Source organism: Psittacula echo (genome assembly GCF_963264785.1).
Source record: "Psittacula echo genome assembly, chromosome: 6".
Taxonomy (NCBI): domain Eukaryota; kingdom Metazoa; phylum Chordata; class Aves; order Psittaciformes; family Psittacidae; genus Psittacula; species Psittacula echo.
In genome coordinates, this window is record NC_137743.1 from 28,186,783 (window position 1) to 28,204,446 (window position 17,664).

Genomic DNA, 17,664 nt, shown 5'->3' on the forward strand with positions numbered 1-17,664 from the left:
GCCTGATCTCCTCTCAAATTCCAGTTGGATAAACAACACATCTGAAAAACTGGGTCCCTACTGAGGTGTCTGTGTCATGGATTTAGAGACCTAACTTCAGGCACCCCTCTTGAAAAAAGCGTTGCTCTAACCTGCTTGTTTCACAGGAGAATAATTTCTACCAGTAGTTTCTTCCTCGCCCTCCCTGGCTGCTGTGCTCTGCAGTCCCTGAGGAAGCCTCCTCAGGCATGAGGCTGCTCTGAGGGTCAGGGTAACCCGGAGGAAGGAGGCTGGGAGGGGTGCGAGGGCAAGTGTCTGGTTTCAAACAAAAGTGCAAAGCCTTGAAAGGAGGAACTAAGAAGAAACAGGTGGGGGGCTCGTAATATAGCCTCTGAAGTTTATTTGCTTAACGAACAGAAGCCCAGGCTGTCAGACCTAGGTCAAATACTCCTCCAGCCTGAGTATATTTATTTCATACGTGGTCTGTAACCCAACCTGATTTCTGGATTAAAATGCTGTAAAGTCCTGGCCCTCAGGAACTCATCCCATGTTTGCCATCAAGCCCAGCACATGCCAGGGCAGGACCTTGAGGGGCCATCTCAGTATTCACTGGAGTCTTGTGTCGTAAGTAAAGCCTGTAATTGTGGGTCCTGTAATTTCCAATGCAGGCTTCACTAGTCACAGCTGCAAATAGTGACTGAAGATCCATCAGTTAGTTGTCCCATTAATGTAAGCAGTACCTGAGGGCTCCTGGTATAAGCTGCTCCGTGAGCCACCATCCTGCTGGAGCCCAGGCAGCGGTGACGGTGCTGGAGGACCACATCCACCACATGCCAAGCCCCTCTGGGGTGCTAGCAAGAGTGGCTTCATGTTTATAGGGAAGTTTTAACGTCTCTCAGAGGAGGAAGTTGTTTAGGACAGCCTGTCTTGAACAGTGGTGCAATGTAGAGGGTCTCCAGTGATGGGTGTGAGGAGTCTGGGAGCATGGGACTACACACAGCTGTGCTGAGCCATCATGTAGCAAAGGAAAAGGGTCTTTACTTTCCTGCTTGTCTGTCCTCAAGTTACAGCACAAAACCTGCCTGAAAACCACCAAAATAGTCAGGAGACAACACCACCACAGTCCCAAAATGAAGAGCTTACACCAGGTTCAGTTAACAACTAAAGGGTAAAAGCTACAGTTCACACATGGGAGTTCCTGAAATCCTTATATGCTTTAAATTGTTTAGGAGAGTTAACTTTTTAATCCCAAAATGTTCAGGAGTCAGTTAATCCTTCAGAGTGAAGGGAGGAAAGTTTGAACTGGCACAATGGCAGTAAAACTACCCACAGGCAGAAAAGTTTTATTGTTTCCCAGACATTTTTTGGCTGATCCCATTAATTCCAGTAAGGTAAACAGACAGTGTGCTCCAGCGTATCTCAGGAGCTGAAAATTTGCATCTGAAAATTTGCATGTGAAAAAATCTCAGATCTGCATTAAAATTGGAAAGGAAACGAGGAATTAGCAGTGGGTTTTCCCAAGACCAGCCAGTGGTTGGTAGTGCCAGGTTAACTGTGTGGGTTCTTTGAAATCAGGAGTCGTGGAAACATTTGAAATAAAACAAGTTAAAACAGGGAGAACAAAAGTATTTTCAGTCAGAAATGAAGCATGCCTCCTCATTTAAGAGAAGCCTCATTTTTATGTTATATTTGGGAAGCCCATATGTTTGCTTTTGGGAGACCAGTTAAGTTACAGTCATGCAGAACAAATTATCAAGCTACCAGAAAGTTCAGGAGCTGTTATTTTTCATGGACATAAATTGAAATAACCAGCTTATTTCTGCTTGGTATCTACTTGGTTCATGGAGCTTTCACTGTCACTTAATTCACCATATGTAAAAGGGGTAAAGCTGTAGCTTGTTTTCAGATGTGACTGGTTGGATAGAACTTGCTTGGGAGACAGAGGAATTGATTGATGTTAGTCCTCACCAGTGAGAGCTAGATGGACTCTGGTGCGGATTATTCGTAAGCACTTTCGAAATGTTCTGGTCAGGGCACTGGTTCAGAACCAGCACACAGAATAAGCACCAAATGGGGGAAAGGAAAAAGAAAATATCTTAAAAGTATTTTTTTCCTGTATTTTTATTGGAAGGTTTTAGCTGACTCAGTTTTTTGTGTATGATGGGCTAGGTCATGTATAGGATTGACAAATTGGTTTTATACGCACTAAATTTTTGTGTCTCACTTGTTTAATCCTGGAATGCCTTTTGGACCTATAAGCTTTATTATGTAACCCAAGTTTAAGTGGGGAAAACATGTATTTTGGTCCTGATCCTTTTAGGTCTTCCTGAATTTCCTGAAGCCAGTGGGATGTCAGAATATCCATCCCTTTGCAGGGCTGTGCCTTTTTCGTCTGTGGCTGCTGTACTGGCTGCGCCTCTGGAGTTAGAATCCCAGGAAAACTTTGCCACTCGCCATTTACTTCTGAACGCTCTGCTGAACTATCAGCTGCTTTCTCATGGAGCTGATTTTGCCTGTTTCGTGAGTAGTGACCAGAATCTGGTTTTCTTTTATGTCCGGTAGGGTCGCTGAGCTGGAAGATGCACGTCTAAGATGGAAACTTCTGCTTCAACGGCTGCTGGGAAAAAAGAAGGGAAAGGTGCAGTTCTGGAGGGGAATGGCTTTACAGAGATGGGGAAGAAACCCACTCCTTTAGCAGCTACGGGAGCAGCAGTGGCACAAGGAGGTACTTTATGTTTTCCACAATTTGAAAGCAGCAGGGGTGTTTTTCATTAGACTGTAAGAATTTAATAAGTCCTGTGGCATCTGTCCTCCCATGAACATGCTGGGTTTATTTGGGTTCTTGGCCGTTGGAGGTCACAGGAGCAGGAAGCTGTGTCAGCACGTGGCATCCAAACGTCACTGCACTGTGATGAGTTACCACTACTCCCAGTGAATTGGGCTGGAGCAAGAGAGAGGATGAGTGGTGAGTGGTGGCAGTTTGAGAGTTGAGGCATGCTATCACTTCTTGCCACCAGCCAGCCAGTGCTGTATGGTGTTGGCAGCATAGTGCCTGCCATTCCTCCATGGAATCTGGCTGGAGCCAGACTGCCCCCTGATATCGTGGTCAGGGAGGGATGTTGTGTGCTGGCTATGGTCCTGCTAACAAGCTAAACAGACTGCACCATCTTCAGTCATTGCTGCTGGGATTTTGTGGTTAGGGAAAAATTTTGGGATTGTCTGACCCCAGTACAAGGTTCACAAAGAAACCCCCCTACCTGCACCACTCCTGTTAAGGTCAGAAATAGCTCAGTTCCTTATTTCTTTTTCTATCAGTGTTTTTGGCAAGATTTTGGTCTTGCTGGTGTTGGAGTAAATTGGGAAGCTCTCTTGGACACCCATGAGGCGTAGGGTTGATTTTGCTGGGTGTAGCATTGGGAGGAGAGAGGAGAGGGACAATGTGCAGGTCTGCTTGTTGCTCCTGTCTCCTTTCACTGGCTATGGCAGGCAAAATACAGCCCAAAACACATCCCTCTCCTGCACACGAGCTGGTGGAGCTCCAAATTGGTGTCAGGGCCCTTCATGGTGGTGCCAAGTGTGGGCAAAGCTACGCCGATAAGGGAGGCACCATGGTGCCCTTGCTGGGGACTGGGACTGGATGTTCTTTCTGGACATAAGGGTGTAAGGAGACAAACTTAGAAGGGGCTACACCAGCTCAGATGTGGCAAGAGACGTCTGAGCTGTGTAAACTTTGCAGGCAGTTTTTTTTTCCCTCTTAAAAATATACGTTATTGCTAGCCAGAGTCTACCTCAAAATGGACTCTTCCCTTCCCTTTCTTCACTGCACAGTGGTTTTTCATCACCCCAGGAGAGCAGCATGACCCCTCTGCAGGCTCCTCTGTTTCTTACACAGCTCGGATGAAGAGTCTATGTTTTCTGTTGGCTGAGTTTTGGAGATAGTTCCCAGTCCAAATCGCTTAAATCTACTTTATCTGTTCTTCGTTTTCAACACCTTTGTTACTCAGTTTTTGTTTCCACATTGACCCAAGAGGATTCAGATGCGCGAAATAAGGTAGCAGCTGCTAGATTATAATCTACCGGATTAGTTCACGTTTGATAAACTTTGCTGGCTTTTGTTAGCCAAAAGAAAGTTTTTCTTAAGAAGAATTAGAAAATCTTTTACACAGAGTTGTTTGGAGGGAAAAACAATCTCATCCTGCTGAATGGGTCTGAGCCACCTTCCTTTGTGAGCACTACACAAAGTGGCAGAAAGGAAAGCTTGCTGGGTGGCAGAAATAGGGGGAAAGGCAGAGAGAGCAACATGCAGGTGTTTCAATCCCCCAGCAGATTTTGATTCCTGTTGAAGCAGCACAGGCTGTAGGAGACACCGAGGCAGCCTGCTTGAGACATCATCTCAGTGGTTGGCAGATCCAAAGGACTGAATGGTGTCAATGAAGTCCAAGGATATGCTTGAACTCAGAACCCACAGGTATGCTGTTATGAGTAAATACTTCTTCCCCACTTGGCACTTGCCTTGGGAATGCGTCCACTGAGGAAGCAGTCACTGCATTTCCAGAGATGTGATGGAAATGAGAATGCACCCAAGTTGGAGTGTCCACTGGCCCATCTGGCATCCCCAGAGACTTGTTTGGTTTTTGAGTCCCGTATTATATGCCCCATTAGCAGTGTGCTCTCACCTTTAAAAAGAATGATTTAAGGGGCTCAACATTTGTCCTTTTATTAAGAGGAAGTGCAAAAGTAAGTGGAGGATTATTTGAAGATGTCAGAGAATTGTGATGAAAGCATTGTGTAATGAGATTTAAAGAGTGAAGTCTATGTCATGCTGTGGAGAGAAGTGCTTGTAAATAACCTAAAATGTCTAGCAGTGAAGTGATACGTGAGCAGATGCTGGCCCTAGGGCTCTGCAAGTGATGCACATGCTCTTGTGGTTCTGAGGGCTTTTCTTTGAATTCTGGCTAGACATAATACATGCTTCTGAAAGGGAGCAGCATGGTGCGTGTGCTTGTAAGTAGAAAATTAATACAAAGTCATCTTCTAACATTAGTTAACTGCAAGGTGTAATTTAGAAGTTGATAACCAAAAGGCTGGGTAGCGATGAGACTGTACTTATGTGGTGTTTGTGCTAATATGGCATATTTGATTCACTAAACTAGTGTAATTACTCATAACAAATATACATATTTATGCTCATATTCTTACAGAAGAAAGCAAACGAAACATGGAAATTAATTACAATATTCAGTTTGAGTAGACGAACAGCTTTAAAGGGAGGCTGTCTGAGCTCCCCACCCTGCTTTGGGCCATACAAACAAGTCTTTATTCTCATCCAAGACAAACTCTTGATTTTATTTGTTGTAGAGGTTTTCCTCTTTCTACTAGCATATGAGAAAGTGGCAGCAAGGCTTAGCTAGTACTGCAGATCACCAAACTGCTCTGCAGGGCCAAACAAACGTAATTTGCAACACATTTCTTCTCTTTTATTCTACTGAGTCACACAGATGGAGTGCCAACATAGCATGTTTCTCAGATCATAAGGTTTTCTTTTTCTTTCATAAGAATGAATAGATTCATAAGGTTTTATTTATAATTAAGGTAATTGAAGCAAGAAAGTGAATAATAGTTAAATAATTGAAGACTAGCTAGTTTATTACATTATTATTTAGACTAAATTATTATAAGTCTCCATTTCTAGTTCCCTTGCTTTGGATATTTGTGCCAAATGTTTCCAGCCTTGAAGAAGTTAAGTTATGGCTGTAGGAAAAGAGATCGGTGTTGCTGTCAGTGGAGAAGAGTCCTTTTGTACTAACAATATGCATCTCATATTTTTAGTCTACTGAAGCTGCCATGTTAGAGATCTTCTCTGACATTTTTTTACAGTAACTCATTGATCAGATGTTCAGAAATTGGCCTCACAGAAATGACATCGGGAAAGTCTCTCTTAATTTTCTATTTTTCCATAAATCATGCCATCCAAGGAATCAAAGCTCCTCTCTTCTGTGTGTATGTGTGTAGGTGTGTATGAGATGGAAACTGCTTTTAAGGACAGAATGTAGGAGAACACGTGTATGTGTGACAGAGATGGTAGCTGTTTTTAATGACAGTATGTAAGAGCTATAGGCAAGTCAAATCTGTTGAAGAGCCTCTCACTTTTGGTGCCTCCACTTCTGGAAGGGCAAACACATAACACTATGTTAAGAAAGCCCTTTTGCTGAATGCAGAAGTGCATATTGCTGTGTAGGGTAGGAGACTTTGGAGCAAAGCCCCAAGTGAGTGAGACTGCGTTGTGTCCTCCAGGCTAGCACTGCAGCATCCTCCATATCAGCATGCGTGAGGAAGCCCAGGCATGTGGCTGGAAGAGAAATTTAAATAAGCCTCTCTTTCAAAGGCAGAGATATTTAGGAAGATGGGTTTCTCATCTTGTAATAAAATTAAATACAAATTCTCCTAAATGCTAACTGCCTGACTTTAACAATGCCCAGAATGCACCTTTCCCTCTCCACCCCGCCCTCTGCATGACACAAACACCAAGTTTCCTAATTGATGGTGTTTACGTTTGAAACATTTTTCTGATGTCTGGCTCTGTCAAGACTAATTTTAGCATTTCTAAAGCTGGGTAAAAATACAGCCTCATTACTTTGATGTCAGAGCATAGTTTACTATTAGTATATTCTGGGGTTTATCATTTTAGTCATGTTTAACACGGCTGCAGCAGGCATGCACTATTAAATCTGGCTTATTTTACATTCCTGTCCGAGATTATTTATTTGGAACAATTTCCTCTCTATCAAAAGACACGGCTAATGCTGAGTTTTAATGTGTTATTTACACACAAAATAACCTATTTACAACTCAGTATCTGCCGCAGGGAGAATGAATGGGGCAGTGCTCCCTTCATCCTGTTGTATCTGAGTTTAACAATCTGGATTGCTAATAGAACCATTTATCATGGGGTGGTAATTTATTTTATGTTAGCTGCACAGGTCTCCCTGCCTCTGATCTATGGAAATACTTTGTATATAATGAAGTTCAACAAGTCATTTGGTGTAAACATGGGGAAACCAAGCTGCAGAACCAGTGAGACTCTGGCTGCACTTTTTTTTTTTCCCAGGAGGTAATGACTCTCTTCTGATATTAAGGCTTCAGTTGATGAGATACAGCTCTTCGCCCTGCCTGTGATGTAAGGGCAGAGTGTGGGGCTTTTCTGCAGTGGATCAGAGATTGGGATGGAGTTTGGTCACTTGATTTATGGGCTGGTGGGAATGCTCAGTGCTGCAGAAGTAGCACACTCAGCCCTTTCATAGGCAGAGGAGAAGGGCAGGGAGCACCTCCCATCGCTCTCCAGAGGTCTTCTGTAAGCAAACCCCAAGTGGCGTTGGCAGGGAGTCCATGTGCAGTTCAGCTTGTCTTAGTGCTGGCTTATGGGAAGCCCATGTAAATGAGGAGGAGGAAATGCCAGCATCCCAGCAGAGCTCAGCACACTGAAAAAATATATAGTTTGTGTGGCCTGAGACTCAGACAAATTAGAAGGAGAACAGCCCAATGAAGTCATCGCTTCTGTCCACCCTGGAGGGGCAGGGATCTTCTCTAAAGGATGTTCTTTCAGTTGTTCACATTTTCTAGGAAAAGGAATATAAGCACTACAAGCACATTCTTAGCTTCCCTGCCGTGCATTGCTTTGCTGCATGCAATTTGAAATGTTGAGATACACAGTTAACAGAAAAGCCTGGGATGGCTGTAGAAGGGAAGGGGGAAAGTAGTTAAAACCGAACGTTGGGAAAATCCTGTAATTTAGACCATGAATTTCTTGTGACAGCCACCGTATCTATTGTGTATCTACTGCATATTGCTCAGTGGCCCCCCTGTTGGGTAGGGTTTCAGTGCAACACTGTCATAAGAGTGATAGAAATATGATTCTTGATTGCTTCCCTGGAGATTTCTGTTAGTCTTAAATAAAAATAATTCTGTTGGGTTTTAAAGTGGATTTCTTTGCTACCATAGCCCTTCTGGCTGGCCAGGTTGCCTACAGGTCTCTCTTGTGTACCCGCTCATGTCCCTTTGAGCACTCAGTGGTCTCAGATGCTCAGACTCGTGCAATGTTGAGACTGTTCCTCAGTCACAGGATATCGAGGCCTGTGAAGACCTACCAGCTTTGAATCACACTGGTTGCTTGACACTTGCTCAGTGGGACAGTTTAAAAGGATCAATGTAGTCGTGGATGAAGTTGAAGCCATATTGCACCATTTTTATGTTCATTGACCATAATCTGGTGTGTGGACATGGTGGAGGGCACTCTGGGAGCAGCAGGTTCATTTCTTCAGCTACACAGACAGAATTTTAGTAGTTAAGATTGCCACAAACTGTGCCACAAAAAGCACATCTTTTCTTCTGTCTGCCCTTTCTCCTCTATCTATGGCCAGCGATGCTGAGTCTCTCTAGGCTCTTCTTTAAAACAGTCAGCAGTACATCTTTGCTTAAACAAGTGATTAGAATCCCACTTCTTGGTCACTTGTTTGCTTTGGGTTCTTTAGGTTTTGGGTTGGTTTTTTTTCTCCTCATGGGGAAAACCCTTTTCCCAAACCTCTATACTGGTTCTTCTGTGTGGTAGCCAGCCTTGTGGGCAAAGGTGCAACCTCAGAGTGGATAACCATTAATGCTTACAGGCTTTTTGTTCACATTTCGTAGTCCTTACAGAAGATGTTATAGTCTGTATCAGCAAAGCATTTAATGATGTATCAACTTTGCAGTTGGACTCAATGATCTTAAGGGTCTTTTCCAAGCTAAATGATTCTATGATTTATAACATCGGCAAACATTCACTGATTGTGTGCAGCTCCCACACACTGTCATACCAAAGGTTTTACAATTTCAGCCCTATATCGATGCTAGGGTACTTTGAAGACAGAGGAATTTAGTCTCATCCCTAACCACACTGCAGGATTGCATACCAACTTGAAAAGCTTTTATATGATTAAGTTAAAAAAAGGTATTCTTCACAGGCTGGCTCTGGCACTGGTGATCACAGCAATTAAGTACTACCTGAAAGACCTTTGCATTTTGTGAGTGTATTATTATAATTAATAATAGTCATTGTAATAATACTAGCTTCCACCTTTCTATTGTTTTGTAAGCTCCAAAAGCTTATTCTGGCAAGTACTGGTATTTTTTATTTCCTGTGGATCTAGTTTAGTCTTCAGAAAAGTGACTCTTTTTAAATGATGCTGAACCTCTACCTATTTGTGGGTTGGTCATTTACAGTCAAGTAGGAAAATCCAGTGGTGATAATGGATTATATTTATCATGATGCTTTCCTGGATTGTCTCCTCTATGCTGCCAGCATGTCCCCATAGTTTGAAATTTTAGTATCTTGGCAGCTTTTTGCCTAAGCATCTGAGAATTTGCACGTGTTTTGTAAATTAATTCTCCCAGCACCATCCATTAACTGTGGCATTTGAGCCTGCTGTAATCATGGAGGACCAGGACTGGGACTTGTTTTGTCTGAAGTTGACTGCTTAAATGTTAAGTGTCTAGTTTGGGATCCCTTTGCATGCTTTGGGGATGCCTGCTTTGGTCCCTTGAGAGCTTCATGCTTGATTTGAGGTAACTAATGTTAGGCAGACAAATCCCAGTCTTCCTGACTTGACCAGAATTGCAGGGTGGGGTTAAAGCAAGGAACCAAGGTGGGACTAGATTAATGCTTTAAAGCCTTCCATTCACGTTCATCAGTGCGTAGCCTGGTGAGCCACAGATCGCCTTCACTATTGGCTCTGGACTAAAATCTCACCCTGTGGCTTCTCAAGTCAGAGGCAAACTCGACACCCAAGTGTCAATACAGCTAGGGGAGCTGCTTCCCAGAGCTGCTCCAGCCTTACACCAGCATTGACAAAACTAGTGTTTTAATGGCCTGTTCAGAGAGATGGGCAATTTAAAATCTCCGCAAAAAAGATGAGGAAAAAACCTAGTAAATTGGAAAGGCTACAAAAAGCACCTAAATGTAACTTAAGTGGAGGAAGGCTATTAATGCAAAAGTAAAGAATTATGTTAAGGGAGGCAACTAGAGAGGCCAGTTGTGTAAATCAGTTTAGGGGGAACAAGCTTTAGATAAAATCCATTTTTCTATCACACAGATTAAGTCTTCCTTTTGACTCTAAATAATTGATAGGGTTTGTCAGAGTGTTCCATGGCTGCCTGCATAGAGCAGTGGGACTGCTCCCAGGGTCAGACAAGTGGCAGAGAAAAATGTTCTTAGAAATGCTGTGCATCCAATACCAGCACCAAGAAATGGGGCTTCTATTCCCAGCACTTCCTAAAGAGTTTCTGCATGGCCTTGAGAGACATCCAATCACTTCAGAGTGGAAGGAGGAGTTGGCATTGCTCATCTCCTCCTTAAACTGTCCCCCATGAAACCAGGAGGTCTGTTTTCATGGTTTCATGTGTTGATGACCAAGGCCTGGGAGGACACAGCCCATTCTGCTGCACTATTTTTTTTTTTTTTTATTTAAGTTTTTTTTTTAAATTAGAAAACATGAATTGTGCTGTCTGGGTTTTCCGAGGCCAAAGTGGCTGTAATGGGTGCAACTGTTTCACACAGATGTCAAAAGCTGGTTACCTCTGCAACTTTGGAAGTTCATAGGTGGCATACATGGGTCATCCATGATGATAAAGAGGATTTAGCCCAGGTCTCTTGGGTCACCAGATCCACTAGCGACTCTTTCCCCTCTCAAATATATGCCATGTAATCATGGTTAAATGACTCAAATTTTCATGTTCATCTGCCAAACATGGAGGAGTTGTTTCTTTTCCTTCAGGAGAGCTGAACACAAGTTGTTTATGCATCATACAGTGCCCTTGAGAATATCACATTGCAGCAGTCAGTACCATTCTTTTTTGTTGGATAAGGGTATGAAAATGTTCTGTTAGCACTAACAAATTTTACTGAATTTTAACTCATTTTTGGCAGTGCCTTTGTCCAGTACCTAGCACAGTGGGCTCATAATTAAGGAGTTACAAGTTTTCCCAGAACCAAGTGGGACATAATGTGAAGAAACCTTAAATTCTGAAATAAATCAATATCCCATGAATTCTGTGTGGGTTCTATGTTGAGCAGGATGAGTTCTCTGATCTTAATGGTAATGACAGAGAATAAATGACAGCCAAGATTGCAAGTTTAGCTCTTGAAGTAGTGAAGTGGGATATAGTCTCTTCATGCTAACTGGTTTAGGATTATGTTAAACTTGCGAGTTTACATGTGTTTGGAAGTCACCTGCACTGTGCTTTCTGTAATTTTCATAGTGGTGTTGGGTTGAAATCAAGCAAACCTTGGTGGAAAGAGCTGAGCAAACATTTAGGTACATAGGCTGAGTCTAAAATTAAAAAAATAAACCACTGAGTGTGCTCCCACATGAGCACAAATGAAAAAGATTTCACACAAACCTGTCTGAAATCAATTCTGTCTTTTCTAGAGTTTGTTAGAGACCTCCATGGGTTTTTTCTTCTTCTCTTTCTTATACCTCTTTCCGTCTCCTGGAATCTCAGATATTTTTAAGACTGTATTCCATTGAAATCACTTCCAATTCTAAGTAAATTGTAAATAAGAACAGGAGTATTGCAAGCAAAATATTTATATTTACTGCCACTAATATCTGATTTTTAAAATACAGCAACGTTTGCAGGGATAGAATGTGCTGTTTTGGCCAGAAAGCTCTTCTCTCTTCTCTTCTCTTCTCTTCTCTTCTCTTCTCTTCTCTTCTCTTCTCTTCAATTCTCTTCAATTCTCTTCAATTCTCTTCAATTCTCTTCAATTCTCTTCAATTCTCTTCAATTCTCTTCAATTCTCTTCAATTCTCTTCTCTTCTCTTCTCTTCTCTTCTCTTCTCTTCTCTTCTCTTCTCTTCTCTTCTCTTCTCTTCTCTTCTCTTCTCTTCTCTCCTCTCCTCTCCTCTCCTCTCCTCTCCTCTCCTCTCCTCTCCTCTCCTCTCCTCTCCTCTCCTCTCCTCTCCTCTCCTCTCCTCTCCTCTCCTCTCCTCTCCTCTCCTCTCCTCTCCTCTCCTCTCCTCTTACATGGATCAGCTCCTGACTCTTGACAGATTTTCAGAAAAATCACAGCTTGCAACAGATGCATCCTTAAGTAAACAGTTACAGTAGATATCTTGATGCCTTCAGTTGTATTGATATGAAAGATCAGTGTCTGAACATTGCTGAAAACCATCCAATAGAGGAGGTGTCTTCCTGTAAGCCCCTGGCCCCACGTGCACTGTTTCAACAATAGTTTAATTGCTTAAAGAAAACAGATATATTTCTGCACCTAATGAGATGCTATGAGCCTAGAGAGAGTGGTGAGGGCTCAGCACTCCTGACTCTTGGTTCAAAGTGTACAGAAATGTTCAGATTTTCCCCAAGTGGATTTTTTTTTTTTCTCTTTTTGTGAAGGGGGAAAGAAAGAAAAGTAGAGCTGAGAAAGATCTATTTGGGGTTCACCTTGGTTTATGGCTGCTCTTTGTGGGGTGGACCAACAGTGATGGGGGGACTAAGCAGCATCCTGTTCTTCATGCTGGCTGGCATGAGTGTTGGTGTGTTATGTGAATGCATGCAAATGCTGCTTTTGTGAGGCTTGAGGTTAAGCTAAGTCTTGTTCATATCAGTTCGCAGGTGATGTTTTTTCTGAGGCATTTACAGCCACACTTGAAAGTAAAAACAGAGAAACTCAAAGGTGAGGACTTTAGGCATTTCTTTGCACTTCCCATTTTAACGAGAGGAATTATTAGGTGTTGTGGGAAGCTGACCCGACTCCCAGAGGCTGCTTGTGTGAAGATACCCAATTTTTTGGTGGCTTCCTACAGTGAGGGCACAGAACTGAGCCTGGAGAAAATTAGTTTCAGTTCCTGATTCAGCCCCAAACTTCCTTCATGATTTTAGGAAAGCTGCTTGACTTCCCTTCTTTCCCCCATTTATATAATGAACTTGCGTTGTTCTTTGGGCCTCCAGGCCCATCCATCAGCATCTGGTTAGCATGTTTATGGCACTGATCATACTGAAGCACTTAACAGGTCAGGCTACATAAGGGTTGCCATTCCATTCCCTCCCCCTGCCTGCAAAAGGATGCTGCTGTCCCTGGGCGCTGTGTTACAAGGGTGACCTTGTTCATATGTCTGAAGTGTCAACCTGCTGCTGTCAAAGGGGGCCAATAAAACAGATTTGGAGGGTTAAGGAAGATAAGGTTAAGTTCTTACAGCTAAGGTATTTTCAATACCTACAGTGGACAGACAGTTTGGGGATACATCGAGATTGACTGTGTTACGAGAGGTCACACTGTGCTCTGGAATAAGAAAGTTTCTCAAGCTATCTTAGCTGGCAAACTCAGTTGGAGAACATCATGTTGTTAATAGCTGTATTTTGCATTGAAACGAGAAAATTATTTTTCCCAGTTTAAGAGGTTTTCCTACATACATTATCTGTGGATGAGGTTCATCAAACGGTTTGCTGAGGTTCAAGTAGCTGGACAGAGTTTTGGATAGACCAAATCTGGATGAATTCACAGAAAAGAGCTTCAGGGTTTCACCCTGACCTGAGCAATAAATAGTCGTTTTAGCGAAGTCCTCTGTAATTAGAGCCTTAGGAATGTTGTTGTTCTTGGGGCCAGGTGATGGAAGGACAAAATCACTGCTGTGCGATGACAGCTTCAGAGAAACCCTTAGTTTCAGTTTTTCTTCCCGTTAGCCTGCTGTGCACGTGCGCACTCTAATACTGTAATCAGCTGCAGAGGAGCTGACAATACTATTGTTTGGTGCAATTTTTTCCCTTTGGAAAACTCCAGAGGAACCTTAGTGTGCTGTTTCAAAGGCATCCTCAAAACATCTTTACTGCCAGGTCCTGTATTTCAAATGCTGGAGCAAGGACTCTTAAAATAGATATGAGATGGCTGAATGTGTGAAAAACATTTGCATCTTTCTGAGCTCTGTGCTTGCTGCATCACTTCTGTAAGCAAGCTAAAAGGGTTGGGAGGAAAAAGAGTTTTGTAAATTTCATGCTTCTTTTAATTCCACTTAAAACAATGTATTAGCAGCTGAAATAAGATCCAAGACTGTCTTTTGGCCACATGGAGTCACTGACACTTGAAACAAGCTGGATTTATAAGTAGTTACTAAAAAATATATAGCAAAATGAAAGTCTCAGACACTGAGTTCATGTGCATTGCCCATTGTAAAGATAAGTAACGGCTGTTATAAGATCACTTAAATGGTTACCTTTGGGACATAAAAGGGATCTTTGAAGACAGTAAGTCTTAATACAGAAATGTTTACTCATAAAAAATACATTTGGAGTGGGGGAGGGAAACACATTTTCTATTAATGTGGGTTTTGCCTTTTATGGCAGGTTGTAGCAGGTCTTTAACCTCTGTAGCACTTGAATGAGGATAGAAATGAGCTTCTCTAAGTATCAGCCCGAAGGGCCTTTCCTCACTGTCTGTATCTGCAGTGTCTCTTGTAAAGATGGTTTTAGTTTATTCTTCCTTTCTGTGACCCAAATGAAAAACTATTCCTTTCCAACTTCAAAACCTTCCAGTAGTTAAGTCCTGAGGGCAGAATAGAAATGTCCTCCTGAATTTTGTTCACTTAACCTTGTGTTTTGTGAGGTACAGGGCTGGTGGCCCAAACCATACTTAGACACAGTGGGAATTTGAAGGCTGTGTCGCCAACTAAAGCTGAGCAGAAGAGGGAATTTGCCCCTCAATGCAATGGTTGTAGATACCACAAAAGAGGGATGGTGTTTCTCCAGGTGCTAACAAAAGATGCAGATGTGCAAGCCCAGCATTACTGATCTGCTTCTGGGGGCACATGAAGTGCATGGTGCTCATGTCACTTGTGAGTTTTCTGGTAACAGTTTTGCAGGTAATTTTGAAATACTTTTTCTGTACAATCATTATGCTCCTAAGTGAGAAAAAAAATCTTGCAGATTTTGATCAGTGCTGTGTGAACCCATAACTAGGGAGGATGTAATTTCTGCTTCAGAGTTTTGCAAAATTATTTCTAGATGGGGTAAGAAACAAGGTGCCAGCAGTGGTAGGGAGAAGTTCAGAGTCCTTTATGGAAACCATTGGTGGATTATGGTCAAAAGTGTTTGCTCAGATAAGATGACTTGGAATATTGTGTACAGTTCTGGTGTCCTGAACATAAAAAGGACATGGAACTGTTGGAGCAAGTCCAGAGGAGGGCCACGAGTATGATCAGGGGGCTGGAGCACCTCCCGTATGAAGATAGGCTGAGAAAGTTGGGGCTGTTCAGCCTGGAGAAGAGAAGGCTGCGTGGAGACCCCATAGCAGCCCTGGAATAGGCTGCCGAGGGAAGCTGTGAATGCGCCATCCCTGGCGGTGATCAAGGGCAGGTTGGACAGAGCCTTGGGTGGCATGGTTTAGTGTGAGGTGTCCCTGCCCATGGCAGGGGGGTTGGAACTGGATGATCTTAAGGTCCTTTCCAACCCTAACTATTCTATGATTCTATGATTTTATGATTCTGTGATTTACTGAGCAGCAGAGGTAGCCTGGACCAGAGGCATGGGCTGTGTAGAGGAATTGGAAAGCTTTTGACATGCTGTTGTCCAGAGGTGTAACAGCAGGGTTTGAGCCAAAAACCACCATTTTATGAGATATTCAAGAGCACTTGGTAGCAAAAGTAAAAGTCGTGAAGTATTTGAACAGAAGAGTTACAGTCCCATAGAAGCTGGGTGCAGAAAAAGACAAAAGATAGAGAAGCTAGAAGACAGTCCATGTTTGTTGTGAAGATGAGGTTATCAAGATGAGATGACTGGATTTCTGATGATCCCGTGGCCCAGTGCAAAATTAGCTCTTCACATGCTGGTGACAGGGAAGGACCATTGGTGGACTTTGTTATTCCAAAACATGGTGCTCATCCAGGCAGTAATTCTTTAGGTAAGTAACTCAAATTAGGTTTTGAGTCACATACTGACCTGTCTTTGTAGTTAGTACAACATGTTCTGGTCAGATAATGAGACAGAGGACAGATTAAATTAAATACACGCAGGATTTTCATTCAGGAAATTAGTATGGTAATGACAGATACGGGGTCTTGGCATGTTTCAGATAGACTTCATCTAGCTCTTCAGGTAGCAGATACAATCACTTATATTCACCCAGTCAAGCATGAGGAGGTAACAAATTCTCTGGGGAGGCTGGTATTTAATATCTGCCAGATGCCTACTGGAGAATACTAATACAGACCCCAGGTTTAATGTGCCCCAGGAATGCATATGGTTGGTAGCAACATGCCTGTCCCTACAGCCTCATCTCCCTTAGCAGATCTGCCTGGATTTTCATCCCCTGCTATTTGGATTGCAGAAGTGATGGCTTGGTCAAAGATGCCTTTTGCTATCTTTCCTATGAGATTTTCTGGATGGTTAGTGGTCAAGAGAGGTCAAGTGGTCAAGATGGTCAAGTGGTCAAGATGCTGAGGTTTCTGCCAGGGTATCACACCGGTGGGTAAGGGGAGTGGCAACATCATTCACCCCAGACATCATTTGGACCATCCTTGGGCAGGGCAAGCTAAGTGGTGTGACACACACAGTGATTGCCAGGGTGAGGATTTGTGCTTGAGAAGAAGCTTCAGCCAGCTCCTGCAGTGTGTGCATCCCCTTCCAAAACCATGCTGAGGAGAGAGGGAGCCCCTGTGGGAAGCCGTGGTGATCCCACAGCTTGTCTTCAAGCTGGAGCAGGGAAAGGACTTCTATGAATCTTGCTTTCTTACCAAAAAAAACCCCAAAAGAACCCCCCGAAAAAACCAAACCACTGCAAGGCTTCATATAAATCAGGGCAATAAAGCTGCCTATGGTCAAATTATCCGGTCTAAATCTATATAAAAGAACTGGAGCAGGTTCAGTGCAGCACTAACGCCCTTCTTGCTGTAAGCAGCCAGCAGGGGGTGAGGAGGAGGAGAAGGAGGAGGAGGGAGGGCAGGCCCTGGGCTCCCAGCACCAATACACCAGGGAAACAATTTGCTGAGGTGGTTGAAGTATGTGTTTTCAAAATCTGTGTCAGTAAGGGTTTGAGAGGAGGATGTCGTCTGCTTACTCGGTAACTTGTGTGTGGCCTGAGAGTGGTTTCAGATGCTTGGCCAAAACCAAATAATCTCTCCTTTTAGGAAATTTGAAAAGTATGCATGCATCCCAAAAAAGAACAGAGATTTGCACAGATGTCCCATGCTCCTGCTGTACGGCTTGTGTAATCATGTTAGTGAGATAGGGAGGGGGATTACTGAGCCCTCTGCTAGAAACAGAGACCAGATATGATTTGGGCTTTCATGAGACTCTGGTTAGTAGATTGTTTTTAACAGGAGAAAAGACTACCGGGGTATGTCGTATATCTTCAGAATTCAGCTGAATGCTGCAAAAATGTCCATATTAGGACATGGTACTTACTAGAAATGAAATAACAGAACTAGTGAACTTTCACAGTGAGAAGAACTTGCAGATAAAATTGAAATTTATGATGGTGTAGGGGATTTTTAAACTGAAGGTTTTGGCTTCTTTTCTGAGTACCCTGGCCACGCTGACAAGTTTATAAATCTCTGTGGTGTTTGGCTAATATCCCAAGGATCTGCACTGTCCTACTCAAAAGCAGTAGCTGCCTTTAGTTTTAATTAAGGGCTGTGTTAGGGAAGAGGGGGGTGAGCAAGAGGG

At 43.0% G+C, this 17,664-nt stretch overlaps 1 protein-coding gene across 2 annotated transcripts in view; it reads left to right on the top strand.

Annotated features, from left to right (window-relative positions):
- Positions 1-2,571: 2,571 nt before the first annotated feature.
- GLI2 (GLI family zinc finger 2) overlaps positions 2,572-17,664 on the top strand; it is a gene marked incomplete at both ends in the record, with an annotated part of 141,959 nt that continues 126,866 nt past the window's right edge. Inside the window, one exon of one of the 2 annotated variants that reach the window (XM_080621493.1) lies at positions 2,572-2,704. In XM_080621493.1, coding sequence (XP_080477619.1) covers positions 2,572-2,704 — 133 coding nt within the window. The remainder of the gene's footprint in view (positions 2,705-17,664) is intronic. The other variant, XM_080621494.1, reaches the window with a different exon arrangement.